General features: G+C 59.7%; 1 protein-coding gene across 1 annotated transcript in view; it reads right to left on the bottom strand.

Moving 5' to 3' along the window:
- Positions 1-5,549: 5,549 nt before the first annotated feature.
- Positions 5,550-20,236, bottom strand: part of CRHR1 (corticotropin releasing hormone receptor 1) — a 42,851-nt gene continuing 28,164 nt past the window's right edge. Inside the window, exons 4-13 of the mRNA XM_053673200.1 lie at positions 16,605-16,690; positions 10,664-10,770; positions 9,990-10,110; positions 9,646-9,799; positions 9,308-9,368; positions 7,137-7,209; positions 6,787-6,872; positions 6,501-6,636; positions 6,289-6,330; positions 5,550-5,744 (exon numbers count right to left, since the gene is read on the bottom strand). Coding sequence (XP_053529175.1) covers positions 5,604-5,744; positions 6,289-6,330; positions 6,501-6,636; positions 6,787-6,872; positions 7,137-7,209; positions 9,308-9,368; positions 9,646-9,799; positions 9,990-10,110; positions 10,664-10,770; positions 16,605-16,690 — 1,007 coding nt within the window. The 3' untranslated portion in view covers positions 5,550-5,603. The remainder of the gene's footprint in view (positions 5,745-6,288; positions 6,331-6,500; positions 6,637-6,786; positions 6,873-7,136; positions 7,210-9,307; positions 9,369-9,645; positions 9,800-9,989; positions 10,111-10,663; positions 10,771-16,604; positions 16,691-20,236) is intronic.

The following is a 20,236-nucleotide window of genomic DNA, read 5'->3' as shown; positions in this document are numbered from 1 at the left end:
CGTTCGTTGATTTCTGTCTGTCTCAGGCCACCTGATTGGACAGCTGTTTTGTGTGTGGGTCTCAGACTGTGCCGTTCAAACCATCCAGCTGAGTTTTCCTGAGCAGCATCACCCGGTGTCTGTGCACTTGTGTCTGTATATACGTCTAATTAGATTACAGAGCAGTCATTGCACTGATGGGTTAACCCTCAGAAGTGCGTCAGGGCACAAACACTGGGGTTGGCGAGTGGGCCCTGGGGGGGGGGGGCTGGAGAAGGTGGGGTGGGGCCGGCTGCCCCTTTGCTGGGCTCCTGTGGCAGAGGAAGGACTGGGTGGCGCTCAGGCCAGGGTGCTTAGGGAGGGGACACTCGGCTGACACCGTCCTTATCCTTCTTATCCGAGTGCAGTGGAGTCCAGACCCAGCGCACCTCCCTGCAGCCGAGCACGCAGAGGCCGGGCACAGTGGGGCCAGCCAGCCCCTCGCCGAGGTCTGTGGGAATAAACCCCCCTGTGGCCCCTCAGCTCCTGTCATCCGGTCTGTTCCCTCACTGGGGCCCCACGGTCCCCTCAGGGAGCCTTGAATCTTTTAGAAACCAGGGACCAACACACCCACTGGGGTGGCTGTTATCAAAAACATGGATCATAATAAGTTTTGACGGAAATGTGGAGAAATGGGTGCCCTCATGTGCTGCTGATGGGAACGTAAGATGGAGCAGCCACAGTAGAAAGCAGTTGGGCGGTTCCCCAAGAAGCCGAGCAGAGGGTCGCCGTCCGACCCAGCAGTGGTATCGCTGGGCGTTTACCCGAGAGAATCAGAAGCGGTGTGGTGCTTGATCGAAAATGTGACCCAACCAGCACTGCTGGTGACCCGACCAGCACTGCTGGCAACAGCTTGGACTCGGTGGGAAGGACTCAGGTGTCCTTCACCTGACGGATGGGTAAATAAAGGGTTTATTTTCACGTGTTGTCTGGGTAAGGGAATGACTGTCTACCACTCAGCCGTAAGAAGGGATGGAGTTCTGATACAGGCTCCTCACTGAGGGTGAGCCTCGATGACATTACCCTACGTGAAAGCAGATAATCACAAAAGGACAAACACTGCACGACCCTACTTTTATGAAATATTGAAAACAGGCAAATCTGTAGGGGCAGAAGGCAGGTTTGTGGCGGCCAGAGGCTGGGGGAAGGTGGAACAGGAGAGGGTGTTTAAGGCATGGGGTTTCTGTGAGGGCGGCGAGCAAGTTCTGGAAGCAGACGGTGGCAGTGGTTGCACATCGTGAATATACTCACACAAAATGTGCACTTGAACGTGGGAGAGACGGTCAGTTCTACGTTATGCGTATTTTACCACAATTTAAAGCAGAGCAAACCCAGAGCCAACTCCAGTCCGCTGTGGGGCACTGCGCCCAGGACAGGCTGGTTGGAGTTCTCCCGGTGGTCTCTGGAGTTATCTCCAAGTGCCGATCTCACTGGTGTTTCCAACACACTGGGAGCTTTGAAAAATATGTGCAGCCTGAGCCTCTCTCGACCTGAGCCTGCCCAGCAGGATCAGGAGGGGTTGGCAGGAGGCCGAGCGTGGCGGTGACGTGTGGAGATGGAGCAGGGGCACGGGATGCTGGGAGGCTGGCAGCCTGTGGTCGGTCTGGAGGCGGGGCTGGGTTCGGAGGGGGTTCGGAGGGGGTCCCCGGAGGCTCCTGCTTCAGACACCCACTCCGACATCTAGCTCTGCCTCTGTACGCTGTGTGTCCACAAACTGGGAAAACAATTTCCCCAGGGAGGGCCTTGGAGGGGGCAGTAGGGCAGGGAGGGGCACCCTACGAAGTGAAACAGTGGAGGTTAAGTGAGGCCAGCCTGGGCTCACACCCAGCGGTGCCCCTGCTGGGTGCCCTTGGGCAGCCCTCAGCCTCTCTGGGCTTCGCTTTCACCATCGGTTAAATGGGCACAGCAGCACCGGCCGCACCGGGTGGTGGAGAGTAGATGAGGCCAGCATGGGAGGGGCCCAGCCCTGCCAGTGCCCCGTCAGCACTCAGTCCATGACAGCATCGCTGCTGATGAAGCATAGGAAGCACTGCCCCGTGTTTGGACCAAGGGTGGGCCGTTGAGTTTGAAGTCAGGTGGGTGGACGGGATCATCCTGAGGCCACTGGCATCCCCGTGTGGGCCAGGCAGAGCCTGGGTGGGTGCAGAGAGACCCCCAGAGGCTTCTGGCGGCCTGGTCTGCACTGGCCAGAAACACTGAGGCCTCCTTGCCACCTCCTCCCCCAGAGGTGCTTTATCAGTCCTGGTCTCCCCAGATTCAAGCCCAGTGACTTTGTCAACTGAGGGGGTAGAAAGAGCCTTGGCATTGGAGCCAGAGGACTGTCGATCTCAGGGGAGTCACCAGGCCTGTTTCCTTGGCTGTAAAATGGGCTGGTTGCCACCTCCATCAGCTAGGTGAGGACTGGATAAGTGTTATAAAGGATTCCGTGGGTTGCAGGTTGCAGAGAGACCTGCAAGTGCCTACAGTGAAGGAATTATCATCTAGGTTCCAGTCTCCCTCCTGTCCTGACAAGTGCATTTCCCAGATCTGACTCTCTCCCTGTCCTGGCCGGAGGGGTCTGAAGAGGCAGCAACGGGGCTGAGGAGGCTGGAGGGGGAGCCCAGGACCCCAGGACCCCAGGGCAGGGCCTGCTGTCACACTCAGGGAGGTGTGGGGAGCCCAAGTGGAAAATCAAAACAGCCCACTGTGGTTTTTCTTCCACTGCTAATCTGCACCCCCCGAGGGAGGGTCCCCAGGAGAAATGAGTCAGGGCAGTTTTAGTGACTGCTCTTTGGCTTGAGAGAGGGGCCTGTGCCACAGTGACCCCCACCCTGAGGCTGCCCAGCCCCTCCCTGAAGTGTAGCAAGCCCGAAGGACTGCACCCATCCCCCCAGGACCCCTTCCTGCCCCACCCACAAGTTGAACTTCAGGGCAGGATGACCGGGGGCCTGCCTTCACCCTGGGCCTGGAGGCAGAACACACACCGGCAGAGGGCGGGTTAAACTCTGGGCACCTGCCGCTGGCACAGAAGCTGCAGTTCTTTGGGCCTCGGTGTTGCCAGCTGTGCTAGAAGCAGCCCCTCTGCCCTCCCAGTCTCTGGACAGGAGGGGTCCCGAGGCCCCTCTGAAGCATCGCCCCTCTGCCTGCACCCCTCCGCCTGCCCAGGGAGCCCTCTGCAGCTCCTCTGATGGCCTTCCAGAGTCAGCAGCTCCGAGCTGAATGGTCGGTGGCTGGCATTGGTCCTGGGGGTGTTGCTCATCTGTCCCTCACACAGAGCCACGCACACAGTAGGTGATGGTTGGGACCCCATCAGCTAAAGCTACCAGGAGGCACAAACAGGGAGGGGAGTCACTGCCCCACCTGCCCCCTCAGGCTCCTCCGTCCTAGGGAAGCCCCACCCCCCACACCCGACACTGCCCAGGAAAAGCTTCCTTTCCTCACTTCTCTGTCAAGTGGAACGCAGTCGAGAAAAATGTCTCAGTGGTGGCCTTGTCAGTCACTTCTGGTCCCTCCTGCCAGCCAGGACTCTACGCGGCTTCTCCCCCCAGTTGCTCTGGACACCATGAGCCCAACTGGTCCTGGCGTTCCCTGACCCCCTTCCCACATCTCCTGTTCGGCTGGTCCCCCTCCCCATCCCTCTACTTAAGGGGACAGAGCAGAGTGCCCCACGAAGCTTTTAGGGTCACCCCCTAGCTCCTCCCTCACCCATGGCACCTCCCTTCCCTCCAAGGAGCTTCAGGGCTCTCAGCATGTCATCCTGGGCCCGTCTGGTTCTCTGGCACTACATGCCCTCCAGCGCACCCGTGGTCAGAGGCCCAGAGGCTGGGGGTGGGGTGTCAGCACACCCCTCCCTGCACACGCTGCTGTGGTCGGGTGCTCTCCCTTGTCCTCCTTGTGGGCCAAGTGGTGGTGGGAAGTGCAGGGGGATTAACTACCCCTGGTACCAGCCCCCTTCCCCGTGACTGAGGGAGCTGGTGGACAAGTGCTCCTCAGGGGGGAGGACAGAGGCACGTGTCTGACGCGGGCTCCCCAAGGACCTGCAGCCTACGTGTGCTCACCCCTCCTTTCCGGGCCTCACACCCCCACCAGCTCCCTGTTGCCGACTGAGCTCCTCCCCTGGGGCCTGGACTCTCCTCTCCGGTCCCCTTGCCACCTCTGCTCCAGCTGTGCCCCTGCTCATGCCATCCCCTGCCCCCATCGCTCACCTGTGGCCCGTCTCTCCCTACCACTGGCCCCGTACAAGAGCTGTCCTTGTTGCCTGGGTCCAGCAGGACCCACCCGTTCTCAGCCCACAACCGGTTTACAGGGCTCACCACGCACCCACCCTGGATGGGCATGGGAGTGCCACCAGGTTCCCCGACCCACTGGGGCCCTGGGCACTGAAGGTGGCCTCCCCTTCCCCACGGGCGCTCTCCACCCAGCCCTGGCACAGTCCCGAACCTCACAGATGCTGGTTGAAAAGATAAATATTATTATTTACATCCACCACCCATCTCCCAGCCCCACACTCCCAAAGCTCGCTCTGGCTGTCGTACCTCTGGACACGGGTGGGTCCAGGGAGCACTGGGCCAGTCTATACCTGGTGCAAGTGACCAGCCGGCTGGCTGGCCCAAGGGCTGCTTGTCCTGCTCCAGGGCACTGGGGCCAGCGAGGGGCTGTGGGGCCTGCCCCTTTTCCTGTCTTTGTTTAACCAACAGTGCTACCTCAGAGGTCATCCAGGGGTAAGAAGCTCTCTGTGACCAGCAGAGAGGTTGCCCAGAGGCCGGGTCACTTAAGCCAGCAGGTTGGATGGTCCCCTGTGTTCTCTGCCCCCTCAAAAGGGGACTGGCTCTGGCTGGGACACACCCTGGCTCTTGCTTGCAGTTGACTCCCTCCCACCCCCAACTTCTCACAAAGGGGAGGCACCTGGGGTTGGGTAGGGAGAAGGTGCCCGTGTGTCCGGAGGGGCAGTAAAGGTCCAAGGGTGCAATGCAGCGAGGCAGGGCATTTCTGGTGGCAGTGCCACAGGGCCAGATGAAGTTCTGGTGACGCAGCCTGCTGTCTGGTGATGCCACTGGCTTCTAATAGGTCCAGGTCTCTGAGAAGGTGGCCTTGGCTCCCGGTGTTGTTGGAAAGCATCGCAGGGGCTGGAGGCATCATGGCGGGGGTCGGGGTGCTGTTGCAGGGGTTTCCCATGATGCCCCTGGGGCAGTGAATGGCCCCCCACGGTTGTGGAGGAAGCCCCAGGTCTCCCGTGCACTGGCCACCTTGTGCTCTGGGAGAAGACACCGCGTGGAGGGACCCCTGTGCTGCTTTGGACTTCCCGGCTGCCCATTCCCACTCCATTCGCCAGGGAGGACTGGGGCATGGGGCAGCCAGAAGCCCCGAGCCCAGCCCAGCCCTGTAGGTAGCTTTCCATCCGTCCTGTGGCCCAGAGCAGCTGCTCTCACAGGCCAGAACTCCTGCTCAGCTGGGGGACAGGGAGGGGGCTCCCAGGTCTCAATGTCAGTGCTCCTGAAGGTACAGAGTGGGCAGGAGTTGGTCCCCTCCACAGACACGGCAGCCGGCTGAGCCTGGCCACCCTCTTCTCCACCGGAGAGCTCGGGGCTGCCCCATGGTCCTGCAGCTCAGAGGGCCGTGGACTGCTTGATGCTGTGAAAGCTGACCCGGGTCGGGGAGGTGGGGATGGACATGGCGCGGGCCACACGGGCGCGGATGGAGTGCTTGTCCTGCCATCGGTGCCACCTCTTCCGGATGGCAGAGCGGACCTGTGGGCGCAGAGCAGATGACAGCTTTGGGGCCCAGTCACAGGCCACCCTCCCTCCCTCCCTCCCCTCCATAAGCGGTTGTACAGGCAAGCAGCTACAGGTGAGCAGTGCACAGGTGTGGGACTCAGGTGTGAGGTGTATAGAGGCCATTAAGGAACACTGTTGCAACATTGTTGATTTGCATATTTGTTGGGACAGTTTCTTCAAGTGTCCTGAGGAAGGGGTGCCTTTGCCACGAAGAACCCCTACCTTCCACCTACGTGCATCCCCTGCCCCAGGGCTCAGCTTCCTGGTTTTTAACAACCCATTTCACAGACTCGTGGATGAGACTGAAGCCCCAGATTCGCGCCCCCCACACCTTCATGTCAACTGCCTATGAGGGCAGAGGAGCAGGCTTGCAGGAGCAGCCCGGGCTCCCCGTGCATCCCCACGGGAACCTGGGGGCAGGGAGGCGGGCCGGCATGTGGAGGGCAGAGGGAGGCTACAGACCATCTCTGGGCCCAAAGGCCTGCTGCGGTCCCGAGCCCCGGCCTGGGGTCCTCACCTCGCTGTTGAGGAAACAGTAGAACACAGACACGAAGAAACCCTGGGGCAGGGGGAGAAGGCGGGTCAAGGGAGAGCAAGGTGCGCCCCACCCAGTTTCTGGGTGGCCCCCTTTCCTCCCCAGTGTCCTGCCCCCCAGGCCCCAGCCTGGGAGAGTGCCCACCCCCAGAGGTGCTGGGCAGCAGGGGCAGAGGAAGGAGTAGACGTCGGTACCTGGAAGGACTCCAGGAAGGAGTTGAAGTAGATGAAGACGACCCGGGAGACCTCGTCCTCCCCGGGGTTCACGAAGAACAGCATGTACGTGATGCCCAGGAGGGGAAGCAGCACCAGAGTGGCCTTCACAGCCTTCCTGGGGTGGGGGGTGGGGAGGCCCGGAGTCACAGCCCACCCCAGAAGGGACTGGGGTTTCAGGAGGGACTGCCAGGCCTGGGGGGGAGACCGTGGGTCAGGGGCTGGGATCTCTGGAGCCCCCAGGGGTGGGGGAGGCAGGACCAGCTACCTGTACTGAATGGTCTCAGATGTGGTGGACGCCCGAAGTTTTGTCATGAGGATGCGGACGATGTTGAAAAGGAAGATAAAATTGATCTGCAATGGAGCACACAGTGGGGTGGTGCGGATGTGTGTGTGTGTGTGTGTGTGTGTGTGTGTGTGTGCGCATGATGCCCGGAGGGGGCGGCCATGTCAGGGGCTCAGCCATCTCAGGTCTGGCCTTGGTCTCCCCTGCTGTTCTTCCCCCGCCTTCACTAGCACCCGAACATTCCAGGCAGAGGGATCCTTTGGGTCCCCAATAGGCACTGGTTGCCCCTTCACATTGTGCCCCTCTCTCCTGCCCCCCACCCAGGTTCTTACCAGCAAGACCAAGATCATGGGGCCCTGATAGATGTAGTCGGTATAAACCCCAGGCCTTTTGCCAAACCAGCACCTAAAAGGCCACAGGTGGAGAGGAGAGCAGAGGGTCAGTCCAGTTCAGTGGCATGGGGGGAAGGGCGGTGCTTGGCCAAAGCAGGGTGGGGCTCGAAACCAGGTTGTGGGTGCCCAGTTCCAACCCCAGCAAATAGTCAAGCCACATGGTCCCACCACAGCCCATCTGCAGGATGTACAGAGCCCTCTGTTGTTAGTTGTGAAGCTATCAGGCAAAGTGAGGAAGCAGGCAGTGTGGCAAGGAGACCATGGAAAAGACAGCCGAGCGGAAGAGGCATGGGCCCAGCACACCACGGCTCCCCTCTCGGTCCCTGAGTGGCTCTGGCACGTGCCCGCGGGAGGTGCTGTGCCTTGCCCCTGTCAGGCAGAGGGCACCCAGTAGCCTGCAACCTCTGAATCTGTTCAACTGCAGCGTGAGCAGTCTTGAGGCAGGAACTCCATAGTTCCACCTGCTGCAGGAGGCAGGCTTGCTGTGCATTTTCCTGAGCTCCCTCCAGCAAGCTCTGGGTGGTGTGAGGAGTGGGTGGGAGCTCTGGGAAGGTCTGGGGAGTGGGCAGGGAGGGGACCCATAGGAAGTCCCACCTCCTTGTGCCCGGAGGATGGATGGATTGGATGCCCCCGTGGGCATGTAGACCTGCAGTGTCTAGATCTCATAATGCTTCCATACACCAGCACTGGGATTTTTAGGTGGAAAAATCTTGACTTTTTAAAGACTGGCAGCTCATTCAAGTTTTCACATAATACTGTGTAGACCAAACGTGAGCTGTCTTAGAGTCAACTCTAGTCCTAGGCCTTGAGTCTGAATCCCTTCTGCTGCAGTGCAGCCTCTTGAACACTAGGTGGCGATCCAGAGTTACTCACGCCAACTTTGGCAGCCTTTTCCCTTCAAGATGCTTGCTGGGCCCCTGTGGGAAACCTGTTCGTCCTCTTCCGCCCAGTACTCACACTCACACCTGCACACCTGCAGGCACAGGTACAGGCACCATGGCCCAAGATTTACGATGCTCCTGCTGCCCTCTCCTCCCAGCCTGGGCCTGTACCCCATCGGCTGTGCAAACAGAGTCAGGAAGGATCACCCTGATAAATGTGAACATAATTTTTTTAGGCCCCTTGTCCATCCCAGGGAGGTTGTGGTGGCTGCCCTCTGTGATGGTGGGGAGGGATTGTCACTGATGGACACCGCCTGGAAGACCAGCCAGACAATGGGTTCCTGAAACCACTGTGGTGGAGAAGGTCCTGGCATGTCCCCTGGCTTTGTCCCCTTTCTCTGCCTCTGTCTCAGCGGTTCTCTATCTCAGCTGCACTGCAGAATCAACCCAGGCAGTTAAAACCCAGCCCGGCACCTGCGCCACACTCTGAACCAATTACACCCAAGCTGGGAGCTCAAGCCTGGGCACTGGTGCTTTTTAAAGCTTCCTGGATGGCTCTAGTGTGAGCCAAGGCTAGGACCAGAAGTCTTGTTTTCAGGGGCAGCTGGGAGCACCTGCACCTGTTTAGTAAAGCACCTCAGGACTTCAGAGCTGGAAGGAGTGCCTGAGATTGTCTGGATCAGTTTCTATGAAGCCTGTGGGATCTTTTGTTAAAACAAGTCTTAATAGGAAATATTTATAAAGCATCTACTATGTGCCAGACACTATTCAAATTGCTTAATATGTATTAACTCACATCACCCCCCCCCCAATAACCCTGTGAGGGAGGCACTATTATTAGGATGCCCACTTTACAGATGAGGAAACTGAGGCACACTGTAGTAAGCAGCTCAAGGTCATACAGCTACTTACTGATGGAGCCACAGCTCAGACCCTGGAAAGTCTGGCTCCACAGACAGCAGGTGACCCTCATGTGACCCTGACTGTTGGCAGAGCCCAGGACAGATAACATGGCCTGGATCTGCCCATCCTGTCCCACCTTGGGCACCGCCAAGGAGCCTTGGAGTGAGCCCAGCCTCCAGCGCCTTCTCGTTATGGACGAAGAACCTGTGGCCCTGACAGGGAAGGGGACGTGGCTGAAGGCCCTTGGGGGGTGTCAGAGCTGAGCTGAAAGCCTGGACCTGGGGTGCAGGGGGCCCTGAGGGCAGAGAAAGGAAGGAGGTGACTTACTTCTCGTTGTCGTAGTACAGCTTCCCAATGGCCCAGGCCACGATGATGGGGAAAGGCACACCTGGGGAGGAGACTGGCTGTCACAGAGCCAGTCAGTGGGGGCTGGGGTGTGGGGCTGGGAGGACCCCAGTGCAGCCCAGGGCCTGAAGGTAGACAGGGGTCCCCAGGGCACAGCTGCGACCCACTCACCCATTGTACCTCCTTCAAGATGTTCCCACTGCCCCCACCCCTCAGTAGGGGCAGGGGGCTGTGGTGCACATCCCACCACCCCAACCTGGCCCTGAGCCAGCCGGCCTGCGCGGCAGGTGGGTGGATGGGCAGGGGGCTGGCCTGCTCACCCCAGCCGATGCAGATGAACATCCACTTGCGCAGCCGGTCGGTGGAGTACGTAAGCACGATGGCTGTGTGCAGGTAGCAGCCCTCCCCAAACATCCAGAAGAAGTTGGTCACGTGGAAGTAATTGTAGGCAGCTGTCACCAACCTGCACCAGCCCTGCCGCCCCACCCCCACCAGAGATGAGAATAAGCCTGGGGACAGGCCGGGGCAGTGGCAGCACCCCACCCTGGGCTTGGGGCCTCCCCTCAGCCATACGGGGCACTCCCTGGGATTCACGCCTGTTCGGTGGGCCCTAAGGCCTGTCCCTGGCCCCTCCTCAGCCTGGCCCCGCCCCTCCAGGACGTACCACATTGCTCTGATGGACTTCGGGGCTCATGGTGAGCTGGACCACGAACCACGTGGCATTGCGTAGGATGAAGGCTGTGATGAGGTTCCAGTGGATGATGTTTCTGAGGCACCGGATGCTCCTGGGGGCAGCAGGGGAGGGTGAGGGATGGAAGCAAGAGGCTGGGAGAGAGGATGAGGGGCAGGCCGCCAGCACCACTCCAGCTCAGGTATGTGGATGAGGAAACTGAGCCTCAGAGTGGGGCTGACTGGCTAAGTCACACAGGACCCGCCCCCTGCCCCCCGCCCGCCGTGGCCCACCCAAACCTCAGCTCTGGGGCAGAACCTGCCACGGCCAATGTTCCAGGACCAGGGCTGCCCCCTCTGCCATGGGTGCTCCTGCCTTCCCTGTGACGCCAGGTTTGAGGGTCAGAAAGCACAAGGCCTCCAGTGGGAGGCCTCCCCGCAGCTGTCAGCCCTGATGCTTTGGCCGGCACCATCCTCCCTGCCTGCCCCCAGCAGTTCCATGCAGGGGGCAGAAGTGACTCTGCCTGAGGTTCCAGGAGACCTGGGACTCTATGTCTGTCACCTCCTCCCACTGAAGAGAGGGGGCAGGATCCCTCTCCCCAGTGGCCCCCTGCCTCTGACTTCTTCCACCCCACTCCAGGCCCAGGACTAGAGCTGGGGACTTCTCACCTGAGCCTCAGAAAGAGGACAAAGGCCACCAGGAGGGCCACCAGGGAGACGCAGTGGCCCAGGTAGTTGATGATGACAGCGACATGGTAGTGCACCTTACTCTTCTTCTGCAGCCGGAGAGAGGGGCAGGGGTGAGGTTCCCGAACAGCCCCACCCCTGCACCCGCTGGGTGTCTGAGGACAGCCCCGGTGGGTGGCAGGGGCAAAGTGGGCAACACTAACAGCAGTTACCCCCCACTGAGTTACCCCAGGTGTCACGCACTGCCCTGCAGCAGTGCCGTGTGATTTGAGACTGTGTCCCACTGTCTGCCTGTCCCTGAATCCCATGCTCTGTCCATGGCTCTGTGCTGTCAGACGTCAGTGAACTTGACGCCACATCGCACAGCGTTCCCTGTTCTGCATGCACAACCGTGTGGGCACAGCTCACAGGCATGCTCTCACACTCCCGTGTCCCTTCGGTGCAGACACCACCCTCCAGGGCTCCCTTCCACCCCCCATTTCTGGGCGGAGCCACCGGCTTCTGGATCACCCCCACCCTGAATCCCTCCTGCCGTAGCCGAAGCCTGCTGCTGTCAGTGAGGGGGAAGAGCTGCTGTGGACTAGCACCCCCAGAATCAGGAGACATCACGGAAGCTCTCGCAGGTTCTATCATTCACTTTCTCGGGCCTGTACCTGGCTCCGGGGGTCTGCTTGAAGTGAAGAGAATCCTGCCTCAGGGCTATATAACAAAGGCCCCAGTGTTACTACTTAATTCATTTCATATACTGGTGGCCCATCAAGTTAGGCCCTGTCCATCTTCCCGAATGAGAACAGTGAGACCCAAGCCCACTCACCCAAGGGACGTGCCGCTGCAGGACACCCAGCAGGCACAGGAGCCACGCCCCACCCCCTCCCGAAGGGGCTTCCTCGCTGCAGAACCTCTGAGGTCCAGGGCCCCAGGACCTCAGAGGCTCTGCTTTAGGGGCTGGCATTCCTGGGAGAGGCTTTCAGCACCATGGCAGGAAATACATTAGCAACTCAGGCTCCTAGGGGCTGAGACCCAAAGAGGTGTAAATGGAGAGAGACGGGGAGGAAATGGGCTGTGCTCGTGGAGGGAGTCTCTGAGCACCTGGCAGCTGACACCAAGTCCGGAGGCTCCATGCACACATCCGGCCTGGGCGGAGCTTGTGCTTAGTTACCGTTTATTCAATTTTCCTCGAACCCACATTGTGAAGCCCCCGGGTGATGACAACCCCGGACGCCTGGCATGGTGTGAGAACTGCTTCATTCGCAGGCCCAGGAAGATGAGCACAGCACACAGGGGGCCGCTACCTGCTGTCAGCTGCCCTCCCCCACCGCACTGACCCCCACAGGGTGGTTTGGTTTGGGGTGAGATGAGTCACGTGTTAAGCACCTGCTGTATGCTGAGCACAGAGCCACGAGCTTTACAGATGTCACTGCTTTTCTTTATCACAACTGCCCTCTGAGACTGTCCTTCTGTCCCTGTTTTTCCAGTTGAAGAGGCCGCATAATCGGCTCAAGCCACTCAGCCAGCAGGCAGAATCCAGTACTGCTTGGTCTTAAAGACCCTCCTTCCCCCGTCCCCACGGTGTATTTCCTGGGGGACTAGCAGGGACGGAAAACAGAGGCACTCTCTCAGTCCTGGGCTTTTGCAGAGCGGGCAGGGGGCTCACAAGGGGTCTTCTCCACTGAGGCTGAAAGGGGAGAATTGGGACAAACCATTCCAGGGCTGCCTCTGCGCGGCTCCTGGGGTCGGAGGCCAGTCTGGGTCCTAGCCCCGTCTCCCTGCTGCCACATTGGTCTGATGCAATCTGACAAGAAGCAAGCCAGCTGGGGCACGGGGGTGGTGGTGGGGGTCACAGTGCAGGGAGAGCCGGAGAAGACTGCTGGACAGATGGCAGTGTTACCTCAAGAGATGACCAGCCATCACCAGGAGAGGCAGCCAGCCACACTCAAGAGATGGCCAGAGATACCCTTCGGGATGGTCAGCAACACCCTGAGAGGTGGTCAATGAAACCCAAAGACAACAGCCAGCAACGTCCTAAGATACACCAGTGGCACTCTGAGAGACCTTAACAACACCCAGGAATCAGCCAGTGACCTCCCGGGAGAAGGCCACCATAAACCACAGGAGCCGCTGAAGTGCCCAAACAACAAACGGACACAACCAATGCCCGGGGACCTGACCAGCACTCTGTCCCTGTGCAGTATGGACACCTCAGGCATCCCAGGGAGGGTGCAGCAGTGGGGCACTGGGTGGAGACCACTTCACCGTACCTTCAGTGACCAGAACCCAGTAAGCAGTGTCCCGCCAACTGTGACCAGACTCTGCACGCTGCATCCCGTCCCAAATGGCAACAGTGAAACACTTGCTGCTCCGGGGCCTTTTCAGGATGGCGCAAGGAGTGCTCCCAGCCCAGGCCCCACTGCCCGGCCTTCCCGGGCCTGCCAAGAACCCCAGTCCAGGTCCTCCCAGCCCAGGTCCTCCCAGCCCTGGTCACTCCCAGTCCTGACCTCGCCCTCTGGGACCCTTCCTTCCACCTGGGCCTCCGGAGGAGCTTCTTCCTCAGCAGGCCCCTGGCTCCTCTGAGTGTGATCCCCAGACTAGGAAGCGTCTGCATCACCTGGGAGACTGCAGGAACCTTAAGGAAGTGTGGAATCTTAAGCCCCGCCCCAGGTCCACTGAGTCAGGAATCTTCATTTTAGCAAGAAGCCCAGATGAGCCCTAAGCATTTCAGAAGTTCTCAAACGCCTGCCGTGTGCTCAGTGAGTCCCAGCCCGTAACCTTGTGCCCACAGGGTCTCACTCACATCTTCCTAAGCAAGCCCTCCCAGGCTGTGCAGAGGCCTGGGCTCCCTGTGCTCAGCGGAGCCTGGGCAGAGGGGCAGGGTGTCGGGGAGGGAGCAGGGTGGGTGCAAGTGTCACAGAAGGTGGGGGAGGGTCTGGGGCAGCAGGGGTGTCCCTGCAGTGGAAGGACACTGTGTGGAAGGGTTGGAAGGGTTGCTGAGCGGGGAGCTGGGGCCAACATAGCTGGTGCTGAAGGGTCAGTGCCCTCTGGGGAGCTCCCCAATGGCGGGGGTGGGTGGGGGGACGGTTGTCCCCTGGGTGTGATGGCTATGGGCAGGTCTCCCACCCCCGCACCCTGAGCCTGGCCTCTGGGCACCCTCACAAGTCCCATTTCACAGGCTGTGGGTCTGCCAGTCCATTATCTGCAATCCCCCTGGGGGCTGGTGCTTAATTAGGGCTTAGCCAGAGCCCAGGGCTGAGAAACCAAACCGGGGTGCTTGGTTAATTGGAGACTCTACTCTTTGCAGTAGCCCCAGAGACCCGGGGAGTCCTGGGAGTGGGGAGGGGCCTGGCAGTGTCACAAATTAAATTAGTTGATCACCCAGAGTTGCTAGGCGACAGGGCTGGGAGAGGCTGCTGGGAAAAGGGTGGGAGACAGAGCCAGGCAGGGCAGGCCGGGCGGGGGGTGTGAGTGGCAGCCCCCACCAAGTCACTGCCAGAGGAAAGGGTGGCGTGTGATCCGTGGTCTCCTCATCAACGAGGAGACCCCCGTGGTGTATGCTGCGACCTCCCATGACTTCCAGGGAGATGACAGGAATGGTACCCTCCACAGGCCAAGATACACGTAGGTACTGCCGTCCTCTACCTGGAGGCAGAGACCGTGTAACTTCTGGCCCTTTGATAGACAGACCAGGAAGCTGGGATCTGCCCAGGGTCACGCAACACAAGGGTTGGAACCAGAATCCAAGCCCCAAACCATGTGCTTCCACAGCCTGTGCAGTTCCCATTATAACCCAAAGGGAGCTGACGAGAAGCTGGTGCTCCTAATGCTCCTTCTCAACCAAACCCCGAGGGACTGGTGGAGAGAGGGAGAGTCCCCAATCCCAGAGGGAGCGACAGGATGGGGAGAAGAGAAGGCTGAGGACAGTTGACTCAGGCCCCTGAGTCTCTGGAGGGCACTGGGGGAAGAAGGGCTGCTGAGTGTTCCCCATCAGCCGACTAAAAGGAAGGGGCTTAAACTAGAGCCAGAAAGATCTGGGTGAACCGTGAACTTCCCAGGACATTCAGGAGGCTCCAGTGCAGGCGGGGAGGCTGGGAGCAGCTGGCCTCTCCAGCTTTGTCGATGTCTTCGAAGGGGACTGTTGCCTGGAGATCCGTCCAGAGCACAAGGTGGGTGTGATGGGGGTGGGGAGGGGCTGGAGACTTCTCGCCTTAGCCTGGCAGCCTCCATACCACCCGTCTCTGGGCATCGCCTGTGGTCCCCAGAGTCTCGGACAGCACCGACCTGCCTTCCTGAGCATGAGCCAGTTTCCCATCCTCCCACACCTCTGTTGTGCTACAGGGCAGGAGTCCCCGCCCGCTGACGGGGCTGCTTGCCCTCCCACCCCTAACCAAGCACATGGTTCTCTGGCTCAACTATGTCTCCTGACCCGGAACCCCACCTGCCTCTCCCAGTCCAGGGGGCACCCTCCTCCCCACCCCCAGGACTTCCCTGGTGTGCGTGCTTAGCAACCTGGGGGACGTCTCTGCTCAGGTCAGGTTGTCAGGGAGCCGCACCACCCACCCCAGCCTAGGGCAGACCACGCTGTCTGGCACGTGTGATCTGAGACGCCAGAACCAAAGTGCTGGGGGTGGGGGGCCGTGCTAGGTGGGTGGGGAAAGCTGTTCTCCCACCACCAGCCTGGCCTCTCACTGAGTATCTAGGGGTGGGCACAGGACAATCTGGCCCCCAAAGCCCCAGGTTGCAGGCCCGACTCACTCCGCATGTAACCTTGTGTGAGCCCCTCCCCCATGCTGGGCCTCAGTCTCCCCATTTGTAAGTGAACGGGTTGCCTTAGGTCAGAGTTTCTCATTCTTTTCCCATCAGAATCACACCCTGTCTTCCTTGGAGGATTTCATTTACTGGGTGTTGGGTGTAGCCCTGGGACCTGTATGGGAATCCGGTGACTCTCATTCCCAAGCAGGTCAGGATGGGAAAGAGGATCTTTGAGGTCCTGTCCGGGTCAGACCCTTTTGGGCAGGCACTCCCAGGGCCACCTGGGCCAGCCCCCCTCACTTCTACACCCCGGGGACATTCCTCAGCACCCACGGAAGGGTGGGTGGAGATGCAGGGGAGGGGCCAGGGGCCGGGGCAGCAACACCAGAAACATAGATACACCCGAGCATCTGCCAAATGTCAACATTAAAAGATTATTCATTGCATTGCTGTTGGTAATAACCAAAGACTGAGAATAAAAATTGGTAAATAAATTATGGCCCATCTGTACAACATGATATTATGCAAATGTAAAAAAAGAACAAAGCTGTTCTTTATGTATTGATACAGAACAATCGCCAAGATGGATAATTATATGGAAAAAGCAAGGTGTCCAACAGGGTGTGTAATGTGCAGCGTTTTGCTGAAAACATAAAAGAATACAGGCACCTAATTACTTGGCCGTGCAGAGAAGGCCCCTGGAAGAACACGTAAGAAGCTGGCAGGAGCGCTGCCCAGGGAGGGAGCCCCGCAGCGGGGCTGAGAGGGAGCCGTTCTGTGTGCGCCTGCACTTCCGAGTTCTGGATCGCGTGTGCGCAGTACCGTCTCACACACAGCTAACCATGTGCAGTGTTTTCTAAAAGGGCTTTTTCAAACTGCGCTGCCCACCCTCGGTTCTGATCTAGTCTCGCCTGGATGTGTGGCTCAGGTGGGTGAGGTGGAAAATGGGTGACAATCTGTTCCAGGGGGTGTAGCTGGAAGGAAGGCAGGGAGGGATGGAAGGAGGAAGAGCTGAGGACCCAGCTGGAGGCTGTGAGCCTGCCCATCGCCCCCTCGGCACTCCCTCCCTCGAGCCTTGACATCAGCCTCTGGCTCCCGGACCCTAACCAGCCATCGGCCATGTGGCAGGCACGGCGCGAGCTGGGGGCCCTGACGCAGCCCTCCCTGCAGGCAGCCTCACCTCCTCACTGAGGATCTCCTGGCACTCTGAGTAGTTCACTCGGGCCGCCCAGCTGCCGTTGGCCAGACACTCCCGGTAGCCGTTGTCTGCAAAAGGAGAGAGAGGCAACATGACCTGTGGTTCCTCGTGCAAGCAGCAGCCTAGGCATCTGTCTGTCCATTCATCTGTCCATCCACCCATCCACCTAGGCCAGCACAGGGGCCTGATTGCTGGGTGAAGCTGGGCAGAGGGGCTTCCCTGCTACCCCATCTTCCTGCCTCTTTCTGCCCACCAGTCCCGACAGGGGTCAGCGTTGATCCAGCACCTGACCATGGAGCCGTGACTCTGCCCACTCATGCCGGCATGCCCACGCCCACGAGACTGGCCCCTGGACAGTCTTGACCAGCCCTCTGAGCTGTTTCCTTGCAAGCCTATATGTGGTGCGTGCCCTTCTGAGACCTCTGCTATCTGGGGGTCTGGTGTGACAGGAAAGAAGAATGGTGAGTCCTGATGAGTCAGTTCTCGCTCCCAAGGCTGGGCACGACATGGTGGAAGGGGGTGTGGGGACAGCCCGCGTGGCAGTGAGATGACAGGGTTTCACACAGTGGCTGTCAGTGGTGAGGTGTCCCGTGGGGGCGGGTGGCCCTCCCGTGGCAGTGTCCCACGCGGGGTGAGGCTCACAGGAAGGCCCCCAGGGTGGCATCTCCCCAGAGCAGCTCGTGTCTTGGGACAGAAGGTGACAGGTAGCAGGAGTGTGCTGGGGCACATCACAGGGGGTGGGCTCACACAGCAAGGTCTCATTCTCAGGCCCTGCTACCGCTCACAGCCTGGCGCACGGCCCAAGGAGCGGCGGGGGTCTGTGCAGCCATCGGCTTGGCTGCAGCCCAGAACCTGCCACCTTCTAAGGAGATGGGGTGAAGTCCTGTGGTGTGAGCCTGGCTTCAGGGTTCTGGGGTGATGAGAGCTGAGTGGGGGGTCACCAGGGCTCTGAACCCAGTAGGAAAAGGGCCAAGGAAGATCCAAACATTGGGTCTTTTCTCCCTTGCTGGTAAATGTCATCCTACCCCATCCCAACCCACTCCAGCATGGGTGGCTCTAAAGATATTTCCTTAAGTTAATTCTGGCCCCAACTCCAGGCAGAATAAGCTGGAAGAGAATTGAGTCCTGAGCCATTTCCCAGAGCTGTGGGCCTTTCCATGGTTCCCACTGACCCTCACATCACAGTGGGTAGGAGAAGGGCTGGGGAAACTGCCTGAATCCCAATCCCGGAGCCTGTGGCTGGGCAGGGGCAGGGCCAGACCTGGGCGCTGGCCTCCTGTGTACCAGGGAGGGCGGGGCCAGATGCTTCCCAAGGAGTCATCCTGGGAGCTGCCTCTCTGTAGCAGCATCAGGATTAGAGGGAGATGATGGTGTGGGCGGTGGGGGGAGAGGTGGTATGTCCCCGAGGGAGACGCGGCCTGGCCTCCAGGGCTGAGAGGCTGCTCACACAGCCCAGCCACCCGTGGCCTGCCAGGGGAAATGAGGCTAAATGGATTTTAAAGCTCTGCTCAGCCTCCCTGCCTACAGACCTGAGTCTCAGCAGAGTTGAGCCCTTGGGCAGAGTTGGCTGAGATGCTGCGGTTCTCTCCTAATTGCTGAATGAGGGATAAGCAGCCAGAGAGCAGAGGGCTCGGTAAGAGGGTTTTCAGGGAGGTCTGCAGGGGGCAAGGGATACAGGGATACAGGGTCTCTGTCACGGACGGGAGTGCCTGGGACTACTGGCTGCTCTGGAATGTCTGCAAAGAGAGAATGTTTGCCCCCACTGTCTGGGGGCGGTGGCTCTTCTCCTTACGAGAGGCAGCACGAAGCAGTGCTAAGAGCAGGTTCTCTACCCAGACAGCCTGGGCTCGAAATCTGGCACCACCCATTACTAGCTCTGTGATCTTGGGCAAGTCACACAACCACTCCAACTTCCTTCTCTGCAAGATGCTCCCATCTAATGGTTGAGTTGAGCATTTTTAGTTAACGTATGCAGAGGGCTTGGAGCTCTACCCGGCATGTGGTGTTAGCTGTAACTGTTATTACTCGGAACATGTCACTTGTCCCCTATCAAAGGGGGTAATAATAAGAGTCACTGCTTTGGCCCAAGCCCCCCTTGCACCGCCCCCCCCCCCAACCTGGAGCCAGGAGCCAGAGTCCCTCCCAAGGCTCTGCTTGGGGAGGCGGGAGGCGACCCTGGAAGAAGACAGGCTTAACAAGCAGGGAGTCGTTGCCAGGGAGGATTCGACCTCCTTGTCTTTGATTGCTGCGCTGAGCAGTCCTCCCGAAGAATCATGGGAGAATGGATATTTTTGGAAATGCGTCCTATCCCTTTGAAGATCAGATGCACCCGGAAGGAGGGCATTACGGAGAAGGCCTGGAAGTCCGGGCAGCACCTCACCAGTAAATGAATTAATTAGCGCTAATGACGAGGTGCCACTCTGGGCTCTCACTCACTGCTTACTTCACGGGCCTGTTCCTCACTGTTCTGGCACTGGAGTACCTGGAAAGGGGGGTCTGCCAGCCCTGCCCCCACGTCTAAGGACTGTCACCCCCAGCTCCTCTCCTGGGATCACAGAGGGAAGAGAGAGGAAGCCAAGGAGCAGCACCCCACCCGGGCCTTGCACCCACACTGCAGGTGGGGCAGTCGAGGCCCAGGAGAGCCGGTGCCGAGGGTTCCTTAGCCAGTCGCAGACAGAGCTGAGGCCGGAACCCAGGACGCCCGGCTTCCACGTGGGTCAGGACTGGCAAACTGAGCGGCACGCCCCAGGCATCACATTCTGAAAACGTTTACTTTGGGGAGTGTCAAGTTGCCCCGAGAGACGAGTGGAGGAAGCCCACGGGGAGTGGCCAGAGCTGGCTGCCATTAGGTGGGGCTGCAGCCCCCGAGAGCCTGGCAGCCTCGCCCACGAGTGCACTTGGCCGTGGAGGCGGTGGGGAGCCACAGGAGGGATGATTCCAAGCAAGGGTTTGACAGGGTCCAATGCCAAACAAGGGTTAGAGATCAGGTACCTCGGGTGGAGATGGTGGCATTGGGGATGGAGAGCAGGTGGGGCTAGACCTGAGAATCACTTTGGAGCTGAAAGAACAGGACCCGGTAGCTCAGAGGGAGAGGGGCTTCCTTCCAACGCGCCCCCCATTATGCACCAGCCCAGTGCTGCTTCCTTCCTGCAGGCGTTGTGAGGGGGGTGGCAGGGGGGCTCCGACTCCAGCTTTGGCCCCGCTTCCAAGCTTTGTGGCCCGGGGCAGTTGACGGGCTCTGCCCCCATTTCCTAATGGTAAAATGGGCCCTACTGAGTGAGAAGCTGGCCTCTCACAGCCTCCTGTGCTTCCTCCTGCCTGCGCGTCCTCCCACACACCTTCCGGTCTTCCTCCTCCTGCGGGCTCCAGGCACCCGAGACTGCCTGGCCTGGCTGCTGCAGCCTCCTGTCCAGTCCCAGGGCCTCCCCAGGGCCCTCCAACTCTTTCTTGGCTGCAGCCCCCAACCCTAATCCCCTTCGACCAGCTGATAAAGGAGAAAGGTGCCGGGGAAGGAACTGGGGAGCTTTGAGTTAAATGAGGTCTTAGAAGCCTGTCTTCTGGCCCTCTCCACCCTCAGAGGGGGTCGGGGGCCACGAGAGAGCAACATGCGCTGA

Source organism: Artibeus jamaicensis, unplaced genomic scaffold (genome assembly GCF_021234435.1).
Source record: "Artibeus jamaicensis isolate MK-2021 breed Jamaican fruit bat unplaced genomic scaffold, CSHL_Jam_final contig_1998, whole genome shotgun sequence".
Classification (NCBI taxonomy): Eukaryota; Metazoa; Chordata; class Mammalia; order Chiroptera; family Phyllostomidae; genus Artibeus; species Artibeus jamaicensis.
Note: the sequence above shows the minus strand (reverse complement) of the source record. Positions and strands in the feature narration are given on the sequence as shown.